This window comes from Stigmatopora nigra, chromosome 9 (genome assembly GCF_051989575.1).
Source record: "Stigmatopora nigra isolate UIUO_SnigA chromosome 9, RoL_Snig_1.1, whole genome shotgun sequence".
Classification (NCBI taxonomy): Eukaryota; Metazoa; Chordata; class Actinopteri; order Syngnathiformes; family Syngnathidae; genus Stigmatopora; species Stigmatopora nigra.
The window spans coordinates 1360679-1387001 of record NC_135516.1 but is presented as its reverse complement, the minus strand read 5'-3'; the positions used below and the strand labels follow the sequence as shown (position 1 = coordinate 1387001).

At 39.7% G+C, this 26323-nt stretch overlaps 2 protein-coding genes across 2 annotated transcripts in view; both read left to right on the top strand.

Annotated features, from left to right (window-relative positions):
- The window catches only part of LOC144201655 (MAGUK p55 subfamily member 7-like), a 51506-nt gene extending 48423 nt beyond the window's left edge, over window positions 1-3083 (top strand). Inside the window, exons 12-13 of the mRNA XM_077724403.1 lie at window positions 133-306; window positions 3043-3083. Of these exons, the coding sequence (XP_077580529.1) occupies window positions 133-306; window positions 3043-3083 (215 nt within the window). The remainder of the gene's footprint in view (window positions 1-132; window positions 307-3042) is intronic.
- A 618-nt stretch (window positions 3084-3701) lies between these two features.
- Window positions 3702-26117, top strand: LOC144202121 (uncharacterized). Its single transcript, XM_077725107.1, has 4 exons — window positions 3702-3782; window positions 23212-23386; window positions 23479-23670; window positions 25229-26117. Exons 1-4 carry the CDS (start codon window positions 3709-3711, stop codon window positions 25280-25282), a joined length of 495 nt encoding a protein of 164 aa, XP_077581233.1. The 5' UTR covers window positions 3702-3708; the 3' UTR covers window positions 25283-26117.
- The last annotated feature ends 206 nt before the right edge of the window (window positions 26118-26323 follow it).

The window sequence follows — 26323 nt, the reverse complement described above, 5'->3', positions numbered from 1 at the left end:
ATATAATAATGTAAGACTAATAACCCTAACAATCCATCTTGGTCGCTATTGTTGATCAACACTATCAGTTAACAGTTGACTCCCAAAACATATCTTTATTAATATGACTCTCTCACTCTCTATTTATTTCAGCTGGTCTGAGGAGGAGTTTTCGACTGGGAAAAAAGTGCAATTGGGCCAAAAAAGCATCTCGGTCCAGAAGGTGGAGCTCAGGAGCTTATGACTGCATTTGTCTACCTCCTTACATACAAGTCATCCCTTACAATAAATATCCGAAAGAAAGAATCTGTCTTGTGGTCTTTGTTGGTAAGTATGAAATAATCTTGCAACAGAGGAAGTTTTTTTTTTCTTCAAAAGTGTGTTTCTGTATCAAGTATATATATATATATATATATATATATATATATATATATATATATATATATATATATATATATATATATATATATATATATATATATATATATATATATATATATATATATATATATATATATATATATATATATATATATATATATATATATATATATAGATAGATAGATAGATAGATAGATAGATAGATAGATAGATAGATAGATAGATAGATAGATAGATAGATAGATAGATAGATAGATAGATAGATAGATAGATAGATAGATAGATAGATAGATAGATAGATAGATAGATAGATAGATAGATAGATAGATAGATAGATAGATAGATAGATAGATAGATAGATAGATAGATAGATAGATAGATAGATAGATAGATAGATAGATAGATAGATAGATAGATAGATAGATAGATAGATAGATAGATAGATAGATAGATAGATAGATAGATAGATAGATAGATAGATAGATAGATAGATAGATAGATAGATAGATAGATAGATAGATAGATAGATAGATAGATAGATAGATAGATAGATAGATAGATAGATAGATAGATAGATAGATAGATAGATAGATAGATAGATAGATAGATAGATAGATAGATAGATAGATAGATAGATAGATAGATAGATAGATAGATAGATAGATAGATAGATAGATAGATAGATAGATAGATAGATAGATAGATAGATAGATAGATAGATAGATAGATAGATAGATAGATAGATAGATAGATAGATAGATAGATAGATAGATAGATAGATAGATAGATAGATAGATAGATAGATAGATAGATAGATAGATAGATAGATAGATAGATAGATAGATAGATAGATAGATAGATAGATAGATAGATAGATAGATAGATAGATAGATAGATAGATAGATAGATAGATAGATAGATAGATAGATAGATAGATAGATAGATAGATAGATAGATAGATAGATAGATAGATAGATAGATAGATAGATAGATAGATAGATAGATAGATAGATAGATAGATAGATAGATAGATAGATAGATAGATAGATAGATAGATAGATAGATAGATAGATAGATAGATAGATAGATAGATAGATAGATAGATAGATAGATAGATAGATAGATAGATAGATAGATAGATAGATAGATAGATAGATAGATAGATAGATAGATAGATAGATAGATAGATAGATAGATAGATAGATAGATAGATAGATAGATAGATAGATAGATAGATAGATAGATAGATAGATAGATAGATAGATAGATAGATAGATAGATAGATAGATAGATAGATAGATAGATAGATAGATAGATAGATAGATAGATAGATAGATAGATAGATAGATAGATAGATAGATAGATAGATAGATAGATAGATAGATAGATAGATAGATAGATAGATAGATAGATAGATAGATAGATAGATAGATAGATAGATAGATAGATAGATAGATAGATAGATAGATAGATAGATAGATAGATAGATAGATAGATAGATAGATAGATAGATAGATAGATAGATAGATAGATAGATAGATAGATAGATAGATAGATAGATAGATAGATAGATAGATAGATAGATAGATAGATAGATAGATAGATAGATAGATAGATAGATAGATAGATAGATAGATAGATAGATAGATAGATAGATAGATAGATAGATAGATAGATAGATAGATAGATAGATAGATAGATAGATAGATAGATAGATAGATAGATAGATAGATAGATAGATAGATAGATAGATAGATAGATAGATAGATAGATAGATAGATAGATAGATAGATAGATAGATAGATAGATAGATAGATAGATAGATAGATAGATAGATAGATAGATAGATAGATAGATAGATAGATAGATAGATAGATAGATAGATAGATAGATAGATAGATAGATAGATAGATAGATAGATAGATAGATAGATAGATAGATAGATAGATAGATAGATAGATAGATAGATAGATAGATAGATAGATAGATAGATAGATAGATAGATAGATAGATAGATAGATAGATAGATAGATAGATAGATAGATAGATAGATAGATAGATAGATAGATAGATAGATAGATAGATAGATAGATAGATAGATAGATAGATAGATAGATAGATAGATAGATAGATAGATAGATAGATAGATAGATAGATAGATAGATAGATAGATAGATAGATAGATAGATAGATAGATAGATAGATAGATAGATAGATAGATAGATAGATAGATAGATAGATAGATAGATAGATAGATAGATAGATAGATAGATAGATAGATAGATAGATAGATAGATAGATAGATAGATAGATAGATAGATAGATAGATAGATAGATAGATAGATAGATAGATAGATAGATAGATAGATAGATAGATAGATAGATAGATAGATAGATAGATAGATAGATAGATAGATAGATAGATAGATAGATAGATAGATAGATAGATAGATAGATAGATAGATAGATAGATAGATAGATAGATAGATAGATAGATAGATAGATAGATAGATAGATAGATAGATAGATAGATAGATAGATAGATATATATATATATATATATGTATATGTGTGTGTTTCACTTGCGAGTTTCAGTGTGAATTTTTACATTTTATTAACTTTTTTTATACTTAATATAAAAAAATGCTAATTACTGAACCTGTGAATGTTGAAACCATGAAGTGCTGAAGGATGACAGTATTTGGTTCACTCGTTCTAAATGAAAGAAAATTATACGATGGTATAATAGCCACAAAAGTTACTGACTAATGGTAACTATTCATGTGCGCTATTCGAGTTTTGTTCGACTCGTCAATTTTGTTAGTTTTGACCACAAACAATGTTAAATATATATTTATTTATATTATTTATTTATTTGTTTTTTTTAATTTTTGGAGGGCCAAGCGGTGTTGGTGTCACCGAATTGAAGAAAAGACTTCTGATCTCAGATCCTGACCTCTATGGTGTAACTGTACCATGTAAAGCAAAAAATAAATCTACTCACTATTTCTTCCCATAAACTATTTTTATTGGGGGTCTTGCCGTCAGCTTGCCAACATCTTCTCTTTCAGACACCACACGCGAGAAGAAAAACCAAGAAATTGACGGGATAGATTACCATTTTGTATCTGTCCAGAGATTTGAAGAGGACATCCTCAACCACAGGTACATAAAACATTTCCTCTCCAGACTCATTAAATTATAGTCTGACTTGCATTCTGGACATTCTATACCACTCATCTTTGTTTTGAAATGGAAGGTGATTTTTTTCGTTAATCATTATTTTATCTGCTATCTTTAATGTGTTATGTTGGCCTTCAGGTTTATAGAGGTATAGGGGACACTACTATGGAACAAGTCTGGACTCTGTTCACCACGTGTTGGCTGAGGGCAAAGTGTGTTTACTGGATGTACATCCTTATGTAAGTAAAGAAGTAAAAATCATTTTCATGTTCACACAAACTGAAAGCAAATGAGAACTGGAGCATTGTTATGGATTTTAGTCAAAAGACCCCGAATCAGCCATAAATACACCTTTAATGGTGATGATGTCTATTCATTGCAATTCACCCTGACAGAGTGAAGGCACAAGGGAGTAGTGTAGGCGTGCCAGGGAGGATGATGCGAGGGTCGAGAGCCGTGACGTCCGTGGGAATGGTCCAAGGCAGAGCTACAGAATCCATAAGGCGAGATACAGGGTCGTGGTCGAGATCATACTCGTGGTCCTTGGGCAAAAACTAGGGGTCGAACATCAGAGAAGGCAGAAACAAGGAGGAAACGCGAAAGGGCATTTTACAGTGAACTGATAAAGGGCGGGAGGACGGACGGACGGACAAGAGGGACGGACAAGAGGGACGGACAAGACGGACGGACAAGACGGACGGACAAGACGGACGGACAAGACGGACGGACAAGACGGACGGACAAGACGGACGGACAAGACGGACGGACAAGACGGACGGACAAGACGGACGGACAATACGGACGGACAAGACGGACGGACAAGACGGACGGACAAGACGGACGGACAAGACGGACGGACAAGACGGACGGACAAGACGGACGGACAAGACGGACGGACAAGACGGACGGACAAGACGGACGGACAAGACGGACGGACAAGACGGACGGACAAGACGGACGGACAGGACGGACGGACAAGACGGACGGACAGGACGGACGGACAGGACGGACGGACAGGACGGACGGACAGGACGGACGGACAGGACGGACAGGACGGACGGACAGGACGGACAGGACGGACGGACAGGACGGACGGACAAGACGGACAGACGGACGGACAAAAAGGACAGACGGACGGACAAGACGGACAGACGAACGGACAAGACGGACAGACTTACGGACAAGAGGGACAGACCGACGGACAAGACGGACAGACCAACAGACAAGACGGAAAAGACGGACAGACCGACGGACAAGACGGACAGACTGACGGACAAGACGGACAGACCGACGGACAGACCGACGGACAGACCGACGGACAGACCGACGGACAGACCGACGGACAGACCGACGGACAGACCGACGGACAGACCGACGGACAGACCGACGGACAGACCGACGGACAGACCGACGGACAGACCGACGGACAGACCGACGGACAGACCGACGGACAGACCGACGGACAGACCGACGGACAGACCAACGGACAAGACGGACAGACCGACGGACAAGACGGACAGACGGACGGACAGATGGACGGACGGACAGACGGACAGACGGACAGACGGACAGACGGACAGACGGACGGACAGACGGACGGACAGATGGACAGACGAACAGACGGACGGACGGATGGACGGACAGACGGACGGACGGACGGACAGACGGACAGACAGACGGACGGACAGACGGACGGACAAGACGGACAAGACGGACAAGACGGACAAGACAGACAAGACAGACAGACGGACGGACAAAAAGGACAGACGGACGGACAAGACGGACAGACTTACGGACAAGACGGACAGACCGACGGACAAGACGGACAGACCGCCAGACAAGACGGACAGACCGACGGACAAGACGGACAGACCGTCGGATAAGACTGACAGACCGTCAGACAAGACGGACAGACCGACGGACAAGACGGACAGACCGACGGACAAGACAGACGGACCGACGGACAGACCGACGGACAGATCGACGGACAGATCGACGGACAAGACGGACAAGACGGACAGACCGACGGACAGACCGACGGACAAGACGGACAGACGGACAGACAAGACGGACAGACCGACGGACAGACCGACGAACAGACCGACGGACAAGACGGACAGACCGACGGACAGACCGACGGACAAGACGGACAAAGATAAGACCATCTGGAGGAAAATTATGTGGTCAGATGAAAGAAAAATATAGCTGTTTGGCCACAATGCACAGCAATATGTTTGGAGGAGAAAAGGTGAGGCCGGTAACCCCAAGTACATTCTGCCTACTGTCAAGCACGGTGGTGGTAGAAATATGCTGTGGGGCTGTTTTGCAACCACTGGAACTGGTGCTTTTCAGAGAGTAAATGGGATAATGAAGAAGGAGGATTACCTTCAAATTCTTCAAGATAACCTAAAGTCAGCAGCCCGAAGATTGGGTCTTGGGTGCAGTTGGGTGTTCCAGCAGGACAATGACCACAAACACGCCTCAAAAATGGTAATTGAATGGCTAAATCAGGCTAGAGTTAAGATTTTCGAATGACCTTCCCAAAGTCCTGACTTAAAGCCCATTGAGAACTTTTGGACAATGCTGAAGAAACAAGTCCATGTCAGAAAGCCATCAAATTTAACTGAACTGCACCAAATTTGTCAAGAGGAGTGGTCAAAGATTCAACCAGAAGCTTAAGGATGGCTACCAAAAGCGCCCAATTGAAGTGAAAATGGCCAAGGGAAATGTTACCAAATATTAGCGCTGCTGTAGTAACATTTTTTACCCAGCAGATTTGATCACTTTTTTCTCTTCCCCCATAATAAAGTCATAAAAGAACCAGACTTCATGAATGTTTTTAGTGACAAAGAAGTATCTGTTCCTATCTGTTAAGTTCATCAATAATTATACTTTAATATAATTATGAAACAACACAGGGGGGACATCTGATTCAATTATATTTATTTCATTAAACTGGCATCGCTGATGATGTACTTGCAAGGGACAAAACATTCCGACATCTTCCTCGTCACGAATGATTCTGGAAAGTGGCAATTTCTCCTGCCATTTAAGGCCACAAATCAAAACAATTACACGGTTATTGATTAATCCAATTATGTAAGCAAAACAACAGCTGTAACGATAATTGCATATCAGGTATTCAATAATAACAATTAAGGTTTGAACTCAAAATCAAACTCCATTAGAAATTAAACAAACAAGCCTCTATTCGGCAAAACAATTCCATATCAGGCGAACCGAGCGTCACAACGTAAAAACAATATGCGAGTATTTCTGGAGGAGATTGATAGCCTTCTGCTGGAATCAAGAGTCCTTCACGGCTCTTCATTGCAAACCCAGATCAACAGTTTTCGGAGTCGGGGTGAGATGTCAGGTCAAAATTCCTCGGAATAGGCAAAAACAATTAAACGTCCTCGGAACCAGCTGCAGGGGAAAGTGTGCCTCGGTAACAGTTATACTGAGCAGTTGTCTCCGTTGCAAGCACATTAATACATAGATATAATGATTAATGCTCACATTTATAATAGTATCCCAGAATAACCCCAACACTATCACTCTATCAGAGTAAAATCAGAGTTGTAGAAATAACTCGAAACTCAAGAGAGCCATGACATTATGTTCTTCACAAGTGTAAGCAAACTTTTGACCACAATTGTACATAGATGTACATGTATACATACGATTGGTCTTAACATTAAGCCATGTGTTTTGTTAAAGAGCCTGATAGCTGATGGGAGGAAATATCTGCTGAAGCACTCCTTCCCGCAATGAGCGTGCAGTAGTCTATTGCTGAAAGAGAAAGTAGTGGACAGACAATGGTTTTGGTGGGACAACGGAAGGAAGGAAAAAATAAAAGAACACAAAAAAAGAAAATGCATCAATAAATACACATGCTACTTATTTAACATAGTGGTGCTATTGCAAGATGATTGGATTTAAGAGGGTACCATGTATGAGGGGCTACCAAAGCAAGGATTAGAAGAGAAAACAAGGGTTGGATTGAGGGGATGTAAGGAAAGGTGAGTGGGCAAGAAATCACAGTAATTTCCGGTAAACTATATATACACATAACCTGTGAGTATTAAGCTGAAATGCTAATTTTTACTATCAGATTGTTAAAATTGACATCAAAATGTATTTACCAGCGCACCGCCCCGATGGTGGAGAGATTAGCGCGTCGGGTCCTGGGTTCAAATCCAGGTCACGTCCACTTGTGTGGAGTTTGCATGTTCGCCCCGGGTATCCCTGCGTGGGTTTCCTCACACATTCAAAAATCATGCATGGTCGGCTAATTGGACACTCTAAATTGTCCCTATGTATGGATGTGAGTATGTATGGTTGTCTGTCTACTTGTGCCCTGCGATCGTCTGGCCACCGATTTAGATTGTCCCCCGCCTCTGGCCCGGTGATGGCAGGGATTGGCTCCAGCACCCCCCTTGACCCCTATGAGGATAAAGCGGTTCAGAAAATGGGATGAGATCAGTGGTGTTTACCTGCACCTAGTAATTTGTGAATCCAATCTGACATGTGTTAGTCATGCAGAAAATTAAATTACTTTGGTATGGCTGCCAAATACAGGTTTTATGAATGACAAAGTGCAGCGGCTGCAGCAAGACTTGTGGAGGCTGGACCATGGAGTCCAGGGAAACTCTCAGGTGAAAGTGGATAGGGACTACTCACGTCAGAGAGAGTTACGTTTACTGGAGGTAAAAATGCAAAAGTGAGGTAAAATGTGGGAAAAGTGACCCCTAAATTGATTCTATTAAAATGTACTTTACATTCACATTTGATATTAGCCAACCACCTAAATCATCAAATTGATTTAAAGGGTTCTTGGTAAACTATCAAAATCAAGCTCCTCAGCTCACATCAACATAATTACGACTTGGAATCAAGATAGAATGAATGCGGGTATTTGTGATGAATCCTCAAAAGGCAGGTGGACAATCAAAAACCCACAAATGGATTCTGACAAACTCCGAATATTGATTATGCATGTCAGGTTTAAGACCATATACATTCAATAATATCGGAGCAGAGGAAACACACAGCCAGTCGTGATGAGAATTTAAACCACTTCATATTAAGGAGGAGGCGCCAGAGTAGCCAGAGCAGAAAGTTAGTCTATCTTCCTGAATGACCGTTAGGAATTCCTGGCGACTCCCTACAAACAACCTGGTTTTATTAGCACAGGATCATGTGACACAGACAAACGTAAGGCGTGGAAATACACAAAGGAATGGGGGTTTGAAAGAGATAGCACCCCACTAACTAAAAGAGGTAGTGACGAGAGTCACCACTAGATGGTGCAAAATTCTATTCCAGTGACTACACTATGTAAACTAAAAGACATAATAATAATAAGCATAAAATACATTCATACTTCACAATGCAAGAGTGGACGGTTATCAGTTAGTATTTGGTTCAGAAGTTGATCGGCAGCATGCCAACGACAAGTGTATTTAAAAAAAGTTGGAAAAATTCTGCTCCTCCCCACATAAGTTCTCACGGAGAGTTAAATTTAGAGTATTGTCCATGCCCTTACACATTTAAAATTTCTCCTTCAGAATTACTTCAATTTGGTAGGAACTTTCAAGTTGGTGAACATTTTACAAGGATATTCTTATAACTTTTTTTCATTATTTCCTTGCTTCATTTTTAAAGCAATAGTCTCATATAAAGTATATGCTTTTTTCCACACTAGAAACTAAAGCATGTCTGCACACTTGAATTCAAACCTATGGTGATTTTTGTGAAACCCCCACGTATTGAAGAATTACGTCTCACCAGGAGAAGAGCTAAATTCATCTGTGATGAAGAGGAGGCAAACCAAGTCAGGATGTTCACAGTAAGAATGGCTGTTATTGTCATCAAATGGACTGTTGTTCCTCTGTACTTTACACAAATTACTTCACAAAAACCTGACTTATTTACACCACCCAAGCACAACAAAACAGACCTACTGTATTTACCGTATTTTACGGACAATAAATTGCAGTTCTGCTTTGTTTTTATAGTGTGGCCGGGCGTACAACTTACACTAGTGTGACTTACGTGTGAGATTATTTACACAATATATTTTACTCCACCTGTTATTTTTTAAATGAAACGTAAGCGAGTACTTTAGGACACCTGTGATCATTTACAGAGTTTAAGACAAGGTTCTCAAACTCAATTTACCTGTAATTCTGCTCTCAACTCAAAAAATCTCTTCAATACATTTCCCCTGCTGAGCCAACGTACCTCAGTGAAGTAGAGCACATCCCCATATTCAAAAAAAGAAATATTGCACTCCCCACTTTTCTTGAAACTCTCTGTGCTCATCACTGACCTTTCTCTTCACAGCAGGCTTTGAAACAGACATCTTTGGGGCTGTAATATGTTTACACTAGGAATGAGTCTCGGATTGAATTTTTAACTTTCAGTCGTGCAGTTCTGTGGTGCATGCGCACTTTCGATTTGACCGTTTAACTTTCAGTCGCGCGGGTCTGTGGCGCATGCGCACTTTTGATCACCGATTGTATTGGATTACGGCAGCTCTCCGAGCCGAGCGGAGTGAGAGAGGCACTGGACAGCCCAGCCAATGTCCCACCCTCCAGAGCCGTATACTTCACCGTGATTGGTTCATCCAGCTCCAAACACAGTGTCATTCATTTCAATCTTGCGGGCCGCACGGACATTAATCTTGCATATTAAGACGCGGGCCGCAAATCATCGTCCCGCGGGCTGCATTTGGCCCGCGGGGGCGAGTTTGAGACCCCTGGTTTAAGACGTTGTGAACAGGCCTTGTGTGTTCGTCTTTCTTATCTCGCTCCTCTTACGGCCTCTCCTACAAGCGTCAATGATTTGGCCAGTGTTTTCTTGTTGGACAGAAAAAGGCTGCTCATGTTTGTTATTTGACTACTTCTACTTATTAAATATTGGTTTCCTTGAGTCCCCCCATTTGATCTCGACTTTAAGTAACGATCAACCAATCTCATACATTTCAACTTGTGCCTTTTTCCTGGTACGCCATTTAAGAACTTTTGTACGAGAAAAATATTTTGTAAAAAGTAAGTTTTTTTTATAAGATCATTCTCGTTTTACCCATTACGGCTTAAATCCAGATTGTCTCAGTCACTGTGCATGTCAGCAAATATTGTAACCCGATAGTCAAACAGTCAGCGTCACACAGCGACATCTACAAAATCTTGAATTTAGTGTAACACAAAAGGGGCGCCGACTGCTTGGGCACCCAGTCTACTTTGGAGAACATTTTGTGAGTAAATATGTGCCGCGTTCTGCTTGTACGGTTTATTATAACTTAATAAAGGGAATTGCAATAACGAATAAGGCAAGCAATTGGCTGAGGTTGACAGGTATGCAATCTAAGCATGAAAAGTTGGTTAACTGCAAAATAAAAAGGACAACAATATTTTCAAGAAGGCTAAAATAGAGTAAAAGAGAAGACTTCACTTACCAAAATAATAGATCCAACATCTCTAAGTACTGCGACCGTGTTGCAATAGGTTGGGTCCTCCTTGCTCGCCCAGGTACCACAAATGTTTAAACCAACCTGGTTTCAGCACTGGGATTCACCCTTCATGTCATCTATGGTCAACTATTGATATGTACAGGTTGACTCAAACTTAATAGTGACAGTAAAATCTTCCCCAGTAACTTCCATCAATCCAAAATATTCATCAGCAGGGTGCTTCTGTTATGATCGTGGGAGCGGACCCCAAAGCAGGCGAGGGTAGAACTAGTTTGCTTCCAAAATCTTTATTCGGCTCGTCCACGTGGCTGGCGAGCACTGGCGGGTTCCGGTTAGGTTGCGTGGTCGTAGTCCGTCAATCTGTGGTCCGTTGTCCTTGTTCCGTAATTTTGGTCCGTTGTCCTTATTCCGTAATCCTAGTTTCGTTGATCCTTTTTCCGTTCCTTGGTCTGTGAGGCTTGGCGTGGTCGAAATCCTGAGTACAAACAGAGGTCGTTGATCAACAAGCAAGCAATAGGAAATGCGAGAGGGTACTTTACAGTAAACTGATAAGACGATCCAGCAGCATGGTCAGGCTTTAAATATTGCTTAATGGCTGATGGCTTGCACCTGGCATTACTCCACTCGTTAGGGGCTGGGTCTGTGATTGGGTGACAGGCACAACCGGCCACCAGTCTGGTCAGAGCCTGACAGTTTCTGTACCAACTTTTTGACTAAGTTCTTTATAAGTTATATCCTGTAACATTAGGGATCTTAAAGACACAGCTTCTGTCATTCTCATGAGCACTTCATTTGTAAACCTGTTTCTTAATCAGGATTATTTGACACTGCAACAGGTTGTTTTTCATTAAAATGACTCTGATAGTTTTTTTCACTTCAGCCTTTTCATAAAACACAGAAGGCAATCTGTGATGGCCTTCTGCTTCGGCTCCACGTTTGTGCTTGCCTCGTTCCAGCTGTACCAACACCGGATAGGGTTTATCTTCCTCTGACTCTTAAGTTTGCTGTGGCTCGGAAACTATGACCTCAATCAATCCTGATCTGTTGGATCTCCTCAAATCACACAGTTAGTCACATTACAAAAGTCAAGTTGACATACCACACTTTCTCTCAGAATGTAATCCAACTCCAGAACCACTATTGGCTTCCCACTCTGCATTTCCCTCATCCCAAATTCTGTTTGATAAATTCAGTCCTTCTGCTAATGTTCCTCTAATCTAAAGTTTCTTTCTCCTTACTTCCTGTAACTCAAATCAGAAACATCACCAGAGTCATAACAATTGCTCTTATTGCCCAATAAATAACAAAAAAAATACCGACCATAAACCAAATCCAGCTAACAGTCTAACTAAAAATAGTAAAAAGTAAGACAAAGATAGCAGAATGTCCTCAGTCCCCGAATGAAGGGACAAAAAAATGGCAGTGGGAAAGTACTTCATTTACAACCGGCATGAACATTCTGTCGCCAACACGGGCCTTCTTAGCACCTTCATATTCTTACTCTTGCAACTTACTCAGAAACATTCACCCGACACATATTTTACCTGTCCACTAAGGAAGCCTTTCGTAGTAAGACAAATGATTAACTGCAATTATTTTACAGCATAATTACCTTCAATGTCCAAATGATAGCCTGTTGCCCCTTTTGCACTTGCGTCTTTCACGGTTTAGACTGTCCAATCCCTGTGTAAGTCTGTAAGCAGTATTTTCAGCAATGGCCGTTCAGTCACCCGAGACATATAGAATATGCTTTTACTGTTCTTCGAATAGGTGTCTTGAATTTCTAATTCTTAAGCAAAGTCAATGACGAAGCCTCGTGTTTCCCAAAGAGACTCAGAATAAATAACATTTCTCAAACACGGCTCGGTCTGGTATGCGTCAGAATGTTGGAGCTGTTTGAGCCCCTTCCTGAGATCCTAGTCCTGTTAAAGAAAACACTGGAGTTTTTTTTCTAGACCCCTTGAATTCCCAGTCACAATTTGAAACAAAAGATCACTTATTTTATTTTATGTACTAGCAAAATGGGAGTGTGAAAGGGGGATTCTGATCCTTCTAAGGCAGGGGTGTCCAAACTTTTTAAAAAGAGAACCAGATTTGGTAAGCTAAAAATGTGTGAGGGCCGACTATTCAGACTGGCATTCTTGGAACCATTTACATTAAATACAAATTAACTATTTTATGATTATATATATTCATTGTGGGCGGCACAGGAATAAAGAATAAACGGGTCAAGAAAATGAATGAAAGAATATATTTATTGAAAATCGTAAACTTCATTTAAAATAGTTTTAACAAAATCACAGACTACAATAAAACGAACAAAAAGCCAGTCTGGGGAAAAATATTTGTTTATTTGATTTATTATTTATTCAAATCGGGAATAAACAAATATCTTGCCTGCGCTTATGGGAAGGTTGATACTGGGACCTCGACTCCAGTATGTAGTCTAGGTCTGGCTCAAGAACAATCGTTTTGATGCGCAAGACTTCACACAGGTGGAAGTCACTTAGTCTCGTCTTCACGCGGCTCTTAATAATGTTTATATAGGTAGATGTCTTCTCGCACAAGTATGTGGATCCAAGCAAGCTCAGCATTTTCTTAGCAAATGTTCACATTTCTTGGAACCTGCCTACAACCAGTTGGCGGTAGAAGTTGACAAGAGGGAGCTGTTAGTGCCAACTGCGACACTTGACGTCACACTGCAGCAATGCAGGTCGTCTGCAGGGTCATCATGATCCACAGAGAAAAGGAGTGGAGAAAAGTGTGATCTCTTTTGCAAAGATCCGAAAACGGTTTTGAAACTCATTAGCTTGAGATGAAATGTCTGCTGCGTACTTTGCCGTTTGCGCACTTATAGTTGTTCTGTTAGAGACTGGTCATAATTCCCCGCAGCGATGAGATATGTGTGCTATTGGCCTGCGCCTGTGACAGGTGCCTTTGGAAAAGTAGTGGCTTGGTCCGAAATGCCTTGATGTGTGAATACAGTTGGTTTACCACTGCATTTTGCCGTTGAAGACTTGTGTTCAGCGCATTCAGACGTCTCGTTATGGCAACCAAAAATCCTAAATCAGCCAGCCAAACAGGTTCAAAAAATTATGGCATCAGTTGTCTCTTTTTTGTCAAGAACTGTCCAATTTCTTCCCCGAGAGCAAAGAAACGCTGCAATGGAGACCCCCGACTGAGCCATCGTACCTTTTTGCGATGGAAAATATCTACATATTCAGCCTGGATGTCAAGAAGAAACTGCTGAAACTGGCAGTGGCACTGCTTGCAAGGATTGATATCTTGAGCCTGTGCACCTTAAGGCAATTAAGCCACATAGTGTTCCCCCGCTACTTCGCGGTTCAGCTATCACGTACTCAGAGCTTCGCAGATTTTTTTTGAAAAAAATAAATAAAAATAGAAATATAAAAAAAAAAAATGAAAATCAGACATAGGCATTGTCGTCATCATTGACTTGACAAAAAGCCTAGGAGTCATCATACCCTCAGCAGCGTATGACGAAATTGTATAGTGCTACTCCACAAGTTCGTCTTCCCAGGCAAAGACCCCTTTTTGACATTTATTTATGACATATTCATACTTTTAGCTCTCCGCCTCCTTGAGCGCCATCAATCCGGCGATTGCTAGTTCCCTCACCGATGCCAACAAGAATAAGATGGATCACTTACTTCTCACAGTCTTCTTACTTACCCTCCCTCAGTCGTATATTACATTGAAACAACATATTTTACAGTTTTTTTTGTTATAACATGAATTTCACTCTCTCTACCCGTATTCTATATGGTGTACTGTATACAGGGGGGTAAAAAAAAAAGATTAAAAAAAATTGGAATTAAATTCAAATTAAGCATTTTTGAAGGGGAATCCCTACTTCGCGGAAATGCACTTATCGCGGGTGGTCCCGGTCCCCAGTGAGGGAACAGTGTAATCTATAAAATGCATGCAAATCAAGCACTCCAAATTCATCCAACAATGTTCATCACGTTGTATATTAAAACCAGTTGTTTGAAATAAAAATATCCCAATTTAGTAGCATTTCGGTAAATTTGTTTAGCGTCTCCTGTAAAACTTTCTTAATGAATGATTTTTCAATAGTTACAAATAAAAATATAGTTACATTTCTGTTAGATTCACCAATCGGCATTCCCAAATGCACACAAATAAAAGAGACAGGAAACAATCCTCAAGAAGGTCATGTAGTTCTGATAGATATTCTCCACGTTCCGGCTGTCCGAGAGGATTTGACCTTCCTTTTGAGGAGCAAAGCATTTACATGGCTGCAGGCACATGTACTATAATACCTTTCTAATGTTAATAAGCTAGGTGAAGCAAAGCGTTCTTCATTGCAAGCAAATATATAAGAATGTAAGACTAATAACTCTTACATTCCAAGTGAAGCAAAGTGTTCTTCATTGCAAGCAAATATATAAGAATGTAAGACTAATAACCCTAACATTCTAAGTGAAGCAAAGCGTTCTTCATTGCAAGCAAATATATAAGAATGTAAGACTAATAACCCTAACATTCTAAGTGAAGCAAAACGTTCTTCTAAAAACCCTAACATTCGCCCGTTATTAAATATTTGCACATGAGCTCCTTAATAAAACTTCCTTTTGGCTTTATTCTATTAATTCAATTTTTTGACAAATACACTCGGGGGAAGTCCGTTGTCTCGATCTTTACCCGAATTCGCCTCACTTGCATGTCTGAAAAAGGGAGTACAAAATCATTCTCGTCCAACTGATTTTCATAATTAGCATAATCCTGGACATCAATCTTGTCACCTGTAAGCTGTCTAATAAGCAGATACAATTCTCGCAATTTGGAATTTGTTAGAGCAATTGCACTAACCATAAGTCGGTTTAGCAAAAAGTGTAAGCAGGGGATGAGACAACATCCACACATTGTCAAAGTATTAGAAAACAGCCGTTGATATCAACTCGATGAAGGCCATTTTTTTACACTTGCCAAAGGTCTTATCCAACCACTCAGCTCAGGCAGACAGTTCCACCCCAGAGTGCATCTTCGTTTCTGGTTCAGGGTCTGCAGTCCTTCATTGGCTCTGGCTAGGGACCCGTTGGGTGACGTGCTGTTGAGTGCACCGTTTTCCAAACATTGCACACACCCCCTGCTCCACCAAGAGCATATCAACCATCAGAAGCATATCAACAACTTTGCGGTCCTGGAAAGCCATGAGACTGGTGGCTGCCAGCTGTTCCTTCATTGCAGAAAATCCCTGCCCAGCATAATTTCCAATTTCTTTTATTTGGACATTGTGATGGATGTTGTTCACCCTTTTCATACTTTTATTTGACGTAAACCAAAGAAAAATAGACTCCTGCTGTAATTTGGCAAATCAACCCATAAGTCGGATCATGAGCCGCTAATGGTAACACCTCAACTGTAAAAGAGATGCTGGTAAAAACAGTGATAGTACGTAGTCCTGTTTCCTTTTGACAGGAGTTATATAATTTATTTGCACCACTTCACCACCATAAGCCAAAACGTAAGGTTTAAACAGGTAAAGTTAGCACAGTTGAAAAATTGGCTTGCCATTCACTGCTTTCGCAACAGGGGAGACACTGTTTAAATATATTTACTTTTCTTTACAAGCAGGACATATTTTTTTTTCTTTTGTAAAAACACTTTCCCCAAAGAATGATGATTGAGGGAGTTGTTGTTATTATAATCGTATTTTCCCTTGTCTGGTATTTTGTTTTAACCTTTTGTAAGAAGGTTTAGTCTCATTTGAAACGATTTCACCTTTTTTCATATGGAGGCAATAAAACCAATATAAACGAATTCCCTATGGTTGATGGTATTTTATTACATCAGAAAGCTGTTCTTTCCTGTCTCCTTAAACGATTCAACTAGAGAACCTACTTACAGTGCAAAAGGTGGATCCACATCCCCCTCTCGGCTATTTTCATGTTTGCTGGTTGGTCGGAAACACTTAGTATGGACGTTCCCCCTTTTGGCCGGGCTAGTGGTTCTTCTTTATACTGTAAGTTGAGCACCCAGGCTCCTGGCACCAGCGCTAGTCTGTTTCCTGTTGAGAAGCTCAGTCTCTTTCTGCTAACCCAAATTCAATGCATTTCCTTAAAGATTTCTTTTATGTAGGCAGCGAGATTAGCCTCATAATCCAGTTCCAATCGTGCAGTGAATAATGGCGATTTTCATACGTTGTTGTCTGGTTGAACTGTAGGCGCGGTGATTTCATAACGAGATATAGAAACCTTTGTCAATCCAGCCAATTATTTTGTTAATGGTTCTTTGGAATTTCAAATTGTGCACCAAAATAAGTTTTGCCGATGGACATTTGAGCGAAGGACAGTTCGCCGAGGGGGCATTTGGCCGAACAGATAATTAGCCGAACAGAGATCTAGCTGACCTGATAGACAGCCGATCGTACGTTGCGCGGCGCGTGCTCGCCCCGTCCCCGGTTGTGTGTGTACATGTTTTTCAACCTCGGTCTTCGCCATATGCGACCCGTTACAGATAACATTCATTTAGGAATAATAGGGGCATTCAGAACAGAATAAATCATAGAAATCCTACTCCAGAAATAGAATATATATTTCCTAAAATAATGGGAAATTATTTAAAATTAAACTTGAAGTAAAAGTGTGGCATGTTATTGTTCTCTAGCCACCTCCGGTCGGTCCAAAGCACTTAATATTTAGAAATATGTCCAGGGGGGAGGGGGGTGGGAGGTCTTAGTACTGCATCCCAAAAGCTAAAACTCAAAGAACATACAGACGCTCCCCTACATACGAACGAGTTATGTTCCGAGCGCTTGTTCATAGGTTGAAATTGTTCAAATTGTAGTTGATTCAGTGCTATATTTTGTATTATAATCTATGTTTAAGGTCTATATAAGTATATTGAAGGTTTATATAAGTACATATGTATGTTTAAGGCTTGTATCAGTAATCAGCATTGGTTTGTACTGAAAAAATGTAATAAAATGCAGAGAATACACACAGCGCTGTATACATACATTAGAGAGAGAAAGAGAGAGATTTACAAGAAACTGGCCAAAAGAAGCTATCTAATGACGATTGCAGTTTTCTTCCTTTTTTCATCATAAATGCGATAGCACTGTATGGCATCATTGAATTGATTTGCAAACTTTGTGCAACGTTCAATATTTGGGTCTGCTGCTCGAGCTTTCTCTTTATAAATGGTACTGACGGTCGAACGATTCAAGTCGTATTCCCGTGCAACACTCACCCACTTTCTCACGCGCATCAAGATTCTTTATTATTGTCACTTTTGTTTCTAATGAAATGGCTTGCCTCTTCCTTGCACCTCCTTCACTAGAAGCCTTTCGCTTTTCACCAACCTTATTGAATAAGGGATGCACAAGATATTTAATGATAAAAATGAAAAAGGTTCTTTGCGCACTGGAGATAGGTCATGCACTTCCGTACTGCAACAAACTGGGCAGAGGAAGGTGGATGCTGGGTGAGCGGAGCTCTCACAGCGCCAGGCGTCGGTATTAGCGGCGGAAAGAAGCACTACTCGGAAAGAGGCACACAATACAAAATCAAACTTACGAACATTTTTCGACAAAAACGCAATTTGCAGACATGTTCGTAAGTACTGTTGTTCGTAACTTGAATGTTCGTGAGTAGGGGAGCGTCTGTATGATCTGATATTTTTTAAGATTACAGAAGGCCGTGTTATGGAGCCTAGTTCCATAACTGTTGATTTTGAACAGGCTGTAGAATAAAAAAACATTTTCCAAACTCCCACACATTTGGGAGTCTTGTAAGTATGTATTGTATTATTTGTAATTTTTGTAAATAGTTTATATTGTATTATTTGTAATTTTTGTAAATAGTTTGTATTGTATTTTTAACTTTTGTACATAATTTGTAAGTTTTTTACTGCTTTAATAAAAACACCATCTGTGAATTTGCTTTGTCTTTTTAATGAAATATTTTTTAAGAATGACAGCTTATTGATAGAGTTTAATATTAAAACGCAAGTAAAATGATTATATTTGTACTGGCTCTTGGCTATTACATTTGAATCATATCTTGGCAAGTGGTTTAGGTTGTTTTTACCAGTCCTGTAGGTCAGCAAGGGTCACCAAAATGATTATCGTAGTTGGGTGACAAATGGATCACAAAACAAATTCACTGAACACTGCTCACAGTCAGATGTAAACAATATGAATTAGACTATATAAGTCAACTGACACAAAACACGTCAGGCAAAGAGTACCACCCCCTGGATGCAAGTTTAATAATGGATGATATGAGAGTAAATAGACATGGTTCAGACGAATTAGTCAAGAGCCAGTACAAAGATAATCATTTTACTGGCTTTTTATAGCGGTTAGGGAAATGAATGAGTTCATTGATTTTTACTATAAATTGGAATTTAAATTGGATAACGCCGACGGCAGGCCGGATTAAAAATCCTAATGGCCTGTATATGGCCCGCAGGCCAAACGTCCGTTCGACCAAATTTCCGTTCTACCAAACGTCCGTTCGACCAAACTTCCGGTCGACCAAACGTCCATTAGACGAACTGTCCTTCGCCCAAACGTCCGTCAACCAAACATCCTTCGGCGAAACTTTCTGTCACGAAATCAAACTGGGGACGTCTTATCCACAAGAAATTGTTAAATTCAACAATTTTAAGGGTGCCGCTGAGACGCTGGGGCACTCATATGTGACAAAATACGGTATTATAAATAGAACTTCAGCGTTGATGCCAGCCACTCACACATACACCGTCTGGCCAGTGAAATGGTAAGAAATCTTATATTTTTTACGGCTGTAGAATAATACGGTGTGTGCGGAGCAAACAGCATTTAACATTCTCCCCGACTCACGGCCGCTTGCTAATTCCACAATGGGTGTTATCTAGACCAGGGGTAGGGAACTCGGGAGCCTTATACGGCTCCTAGCTAAACTTTCAGTTAATATATGGAGTTCTGAACTTTTTCTACTTTCAAAGGGGGTGAAATGAGTAAAAGAGGTTTACATTTTTCATGTTTTAAATTCTTAGCATGGATAAAGGCATAATATTTGAAAATATGAATTGTTTACGACTCTATGTCAAAAAAGTTCTGACTCATCTAGATTATCACATTATTCACATTATTCCACAATACTACAAATCCCTGCTCAGTATAATCACTGCAGAGGCTGAACCGATCTGCCTGTCAATCTCCCATTCCCATTTTTTCCTCACTTGTGAACGAGACTGCAAGATAAATAGCAATAAAATTATACGGATTTTGAAGGGGAGAGAAAGCGGGCCTGACGGAGAGGGGGACGATTTTTGCACGGCAACATGCTTGTTTCATAACAAACTAATTTAAATGAACTATAATTACGATGCAGACACTCAAAAATAAATTAAATCTAACCTTACACTAAACTTAATTCTAATTTTATATTACATTTTGATACCTTTCTTCTCCCGGGTTGGCTCTATTTGCCCCGCCTCTACCCTGACTTTCACTATCGATAGACTGTTTGCTTTTGTATTCTCTTTAAAATATTCCGAAAATGATGCACACAAATGTCCTCACAATAGGACGCCCACTTGCCAACACGAACTAATATATGCTCCTCGTATTAGCGATCGCTCTGCCATTTGCACTACGTGACAGTTAAAAAAAACACACAAATGCAATGTTCTGCCCAGTGCTTGTAGATATCTGTTATACACGAAAGAGATGCGTCAAAAAAGACTAAAAGCTAAAATCATAAACAGCCTCTCATGTCTTGGCCACCAGGCTTTTTCGTATCTCGAAATTTGTCTCGTGTCTAGAGATAATTATTTGCTCAAAATTTTACTCGTATTTCGAAAGGCTCGTATGTCAGGGTGCTCGTATGTCGAGTAGTGATAACACTTTATTAGATTCTAGTTGCAGAACTCGAGTTGAGTATGATGACAGCTCTTGAGTAGAAACTGTCCTTGAGTAAAAATTGTCTGATATTTTTTTTTACATTTTATATTGATTTTGCGCGAATCGCATTCACTCCTGACGAAAACATAAAACTCCGGAAATGGGACAAGGTTAGCTCCGAGTTGCGAATCATTTGAACAAGAGTTGGAAATCACGGCTTGGTGAAGCCAACGGAACCGCATTATCTGTAAAAAGAAGGGACGCAATTATTGCAAACTACACTGAATCAACCCCCCGGGGAGGCTGAGTGTGATTTTCCTACAATTTGAACACACCCTCCAGTGCCCCTTTTAAAAAGAGGAACCACCCGATGCCAATTCAGAGGCACTGTCCCTGATGTCTTGCCATGTTGCAGAGGCTTCTCTTGGGAGGTTGGCTCTATTGGTTGTGTCACTGGTGTGCTGTATGGATCCATTACAGCTTCCATGATCAGTCAACATTTTTTTTCATTGTTATTCCAGCACCAGGAATTATCATGTGCAAAGCTAAATAGACAAATATACATACTTGATTAATAAAAATGTTATCCTAGTAACCGTGGCCGGTCGAGATGCCTAAAGACATTTAGCCGACTAACGTCTGGGCGAGGGCCATCTCACCGAGGGGGCATCTTGCCGAACGTAGAGTTAGCCGAGCGACTAGTTAGCCGACCGGATAGCCAGCCGAAGGACGTTTTCGCCTACGCGCTCGCCCCGCCCCCGGTCGTGAGTGTGTACATGTTTTTCAACCTCGGCCCGCGGGCCATATACAGCCCGTTACAGATAACAACGTTCATTTAGCATAGCAAGGGCATTCATTCACGGTCAAACACATGCAGAAGAGTACGTGACAGAAGGAAAAAGTAGTTACATTAGTAAGTACTATAATGACAGAATCAAAAACGTAGTTATAACAGGAAATTGTAATCCTTCTCCAGAAAATTTACACCAGCATAGAAAACATTGAGATTAATCTTTGAATTTTGAACCATCTTTCAATATATATTTCCTAAAATAATGGGAAATTATTTAAAATTAAAATATTGTTCTTATTGGCACACATTAAAATATTGTTCTTATTGGCACACATCACTAGAAGAAGTGTGTTCAATAGTATCTTCAGGTATTGTTCTCTAAGCCCTCTAGTCTGTATTTCCCCTGTGCAAAATGGCACACCAGAACCTAGTGGACCCACTTTTAATACACACCCGTACGCACTCTAGACTGGTTTTGAATCGGCAGAACTCTTCTACCTGCTGGACAAATAATTTTACTGCAATTGGGTCTGGTACCGGGTTAAAAGTGCACTTTTTACCAGGAAAGCAAGCACCCTGGACTCGGTTATAGTGTCTAAAAATCAGCCAGTATTTTTATTTATGTTGCGGTATTTGTATTTATTCATTTAATGCTGTTTTAGATCGGATTTAAAGCAATTTTAGTGTATTTTGGTGCATCTATGAATGTTTTAAACGGGGAAATGACTCCCCTGGGCTCGATTCGATTGTCTGAAAAATTCCAGTATTTTTATTCAATCATTAAATGCTGTTTTCCATGTGATTTTAGCACATTTTTGCGCATTTTGTGGTTTTTCGCCATTGACGCCCATGGCTGTCTTTTACCGGGGAAATCACTACCCTGGGTTCGGTTTAAGCTTCCAAAGAGCTCCAGTATCTGCATTTAATCATTAAATGCCATTTTCCGCGTGATTTTAGCACTGAAGTAGGATTACAATTTCCTGTTATAACTACTCTTTTTTTTCTGTCACATACTGTTCTGCGTGTGTTTGGTCGTGAATAAATGCCCTTGTTATTCTAAATCTGGGGTAGGGAACCTATTGCTCGGGAGCCATATGTGGCTCTTTTGATGGGTGCACATGGCTCTCCGCGAACCTGTGTGGTAAATTATGGGAACCGCTGGTGAGAGACCTATGTCCCAGACGCACCAATGAGAGTGTCACGCCGGCACTGTGGCACCAAAACTATCTCTAGCGCCTTTTTAGATCATAATTTTTCTTCATTAGACTCTTCTGCATGCATCCTCTCATTGATACTCATTGATTAGCAACAGTGAAATAATGTTCTCAAAATAAATCAGACTTTCTTCACTTTCAAAGTGGTGAAATGAATAATAAATGCTCAGATTTTCATTTGTTTTTACTTTTAAATTCTGAGTATAGCTCTCAAGGAATAATGTTTGAAAATATGAATTGTTTATGGCTCTCTTCGTCAAAAATGTTCCCAACCCCTGTTCTAAATGAATGTTGTTATCTGTAACAGGCTGTATATGGCCCACAGGCCGAAGTTGAAAAAAAATGTACACACACACGATGGGGGGCAGGGCGAGCGCATCGGCGCAACGTCCTTCGGCTGGCACTCCGGTCGGCTAACTAGTCCTTCGGCTAACTCTACGTTCGGCCAGATGCCGCCTCAGCGAGAAGGCCTTTGTCCAGACGTCAGTGTCGCCTAAACGTCTTTAGGCAACTCGACCGAGTGCCCCTAGTAACTCTAAGTGTAAGATCAAGTTATTTATTTTTTGCTTGACAGGAGGAAGATTTTGAAGATATGATTTATTCAGCTGAAAGCATGGAAGCACAGCACGGTCACATGTTTGACAAGGTTATCGTTAATGGAGACGTTGCAGTGGCCTTCAGGGAGCTGAAAGCAGACCTCCAACAGCTTGAGGAGGCACATGTCCGCTGGATTCCTGCAGATTGGCTTTGCCCCTCACCAACAAAGGCAAGGAGTTGTGGTCTTTTAACCGGCTGGATTAGAACTTTAGAACACTAAAGACGATTATGCGCAGTAATATATACACCGCCAAGTAAAAATACTATGCTGGTGGAACCCTGTTCATTTGTCATATTTTCAAATTTATTTACTGTCTTGAAGAAAGCCTCAGATTACTGCAGGATGAGCTTTTGCTGAATGTAAAGTTAATAAGGTAATCAGAGTCCAACTCCCTTTTTGTCAGTGCCAGTTTTTCCCGATATTTAGCTCTAATAACAGGTCAAACCATTAAAATTATTTAATTTAAAAAAGTTGGAAGCCATGGGCTTTTGGTTTATGTGGTGTGTGTGTGCGTGCACGTGCGTGCATGTATGCGCATTTGTCTGTGCGTGTGTGTGCGTGAGTGTGTGCGTGCATGCATGTATGGCGGGATTGGGTTGTAAAGCTTGAGTGTAGTTTATCCCTGCCAAGATGCAAACATTACCTTGGAATTATTCTGAAAGCTGCTACACTTGAACAAACAATGCAAAGCTCTCAAAATAAATATGTATCATTAGTAGCAGGCATATAGACTACACTTTATATTAACAAGAAAATATTAGATGGCACGATGGAAAAAAACTTAATCGACATTGGATTCCTCCACAAGCTGACCAATTCTGGAAACTTTTACCGAGCTTTTAACATCCCAGAAGAGATAGCATGACCAGCGGGATCCATGTGGATTGTTATCAGGTCTGATCAATGCCATAGACGGCAGACAGAACATAAAAAAATGCATCAATGTCCATGAACGCATGTAGGTGTAGAAACCGTATGTTCTTTGAAATCCACTGCCTGGAGTAAATGTCGACAAGACCTTTTTTTCTCACGTTGAGAGCTAACTGTTGTTATCCTCACTGCTGTCTCGGTTGTACTGGATAATGTTAGCACTGCACTTTCACAATTAACAAGCACCAGCATCTGACCACTATCATAACAAAGTGCCTCGATAGTCTGTTTCCACAAAACATTAAATTTTAATTTTAAATGATTAAAAGATCCCTCTCAATTTGTGGATCCATACCAATTTGCACACTAGTCAAACATATCAACAGACGACACCAACGTCACCACTCACCACAGAGCTACCTGGAACACCAAAACAATTATACCAGATTCCTCTTCTGTGACTGCAGCTCAGCCTTAAATACCATCATACAGGACACTCTGATCCCCAAACTGCTCATTACCGGATTTTTTTTTTTTTTACCCGTAGCATGTGAAATTTTAATAATAATCTATTCAGATTATTCTTATGTTGTTCTTATGAATGAGGTTATGTTTATTCTTCATAATTGGGTATCTAATGGATGGTTGACGGCAACTGGCAAATCTGTGGCAGACAAAGATTTGAACAACCCCAGATCTACGGCAATCAACAAATGCATTGGCTATTCAAAAATGACTCAATTTGAAGCTAAGGGTAATGGCGACACTGCCAAAGCAGCTGCATGTTATTTGCTCTCTGCTGTACAAATACGGAATCGTCAGACTCTCTGTTTCTTACATTGACGTGTCATTTCAGCAGCTGATTAACTCAACGAGAGGATGCGGGATTACAAGAGCTGCAGCTGTTTGACATATCCTGCATTTAAGAACACCAGATACAACCAGCTGATTATGGGACTATTGATTGCATTTCCGTTGCTTACCGCCTTGCATGCCCAACACTTTACTGAGACTTCTTGAGAGCTTCTCGTTGGTATTTTGTAATTTTGTACGTTGAAAGACCTTATTTTCTTTGCTGGGTCGGTCGTGCTGTTTTGGTTGTACTTTTGACCCGTAGTTTATTCGCCGACTCGGCCGTGGTGTTTTCGTTGTACTTTTGACCTGCAGTTTATCCCCCTACTCGGTCGTGATGTTTTCGTTGTACTTTTGACCTGCAGTTTATCCGCCGACTCGGTCGTGCTGTTTTTGTTGTACTTTTGACTCGTAATTTATTCGCCGACCCGGTCGTGGTGTTTTCGTTGTATTTTTGACCTGCAGTTTATCCGCCTACTCAGTCGTGCTGTTTTCGTTGTACTTTTGAGCCGTAGTTTATTTGCCGACTCGGTCGTGGTGTTTTCGTTACACTTTTGACCCATGGTTTTACGCTTCCTCGGTCGTGGTGTTTTTTGTTGTACTTTTGGCCCATAGTTTATTTGTCAAATCGGTCGTGTTGTTTTCGTTGTACTTTTGACCCGTAGTTTATTTGCCGACTGGCTCGTGCTGCTTTTGCTACATCCCTTTTGACACTCATGTTTTTAGCATGCCCTTTCTGTTCAATAAATCCTAGTTTCTCTGAATTGATTCCTTCATTTCCGAAATTGTTGTGGATCCATCCTTAATCGGCTTGCCGATTCCTAACACTCATTATTTGTAGGTTGCTGATATCACAGAGAAACATGCCAAATCATACTTTTTCCTCCTGATGAATGTGCACAAGTATCTTCCACCAAAACTGATACACCCTCTACTGCTAATGATACGTTTGATCATTACGTATGTAGTATATTGATACTATAACTGTTTGTTTCATCAAGTTTTACAAGTGTTTCACATAGGTCTCGGCATATACAAGGAATGTCAAGAAGACTACGAGTGATTGAGAGTGGAGGCTATTCAGAGAAGGTTACTCACG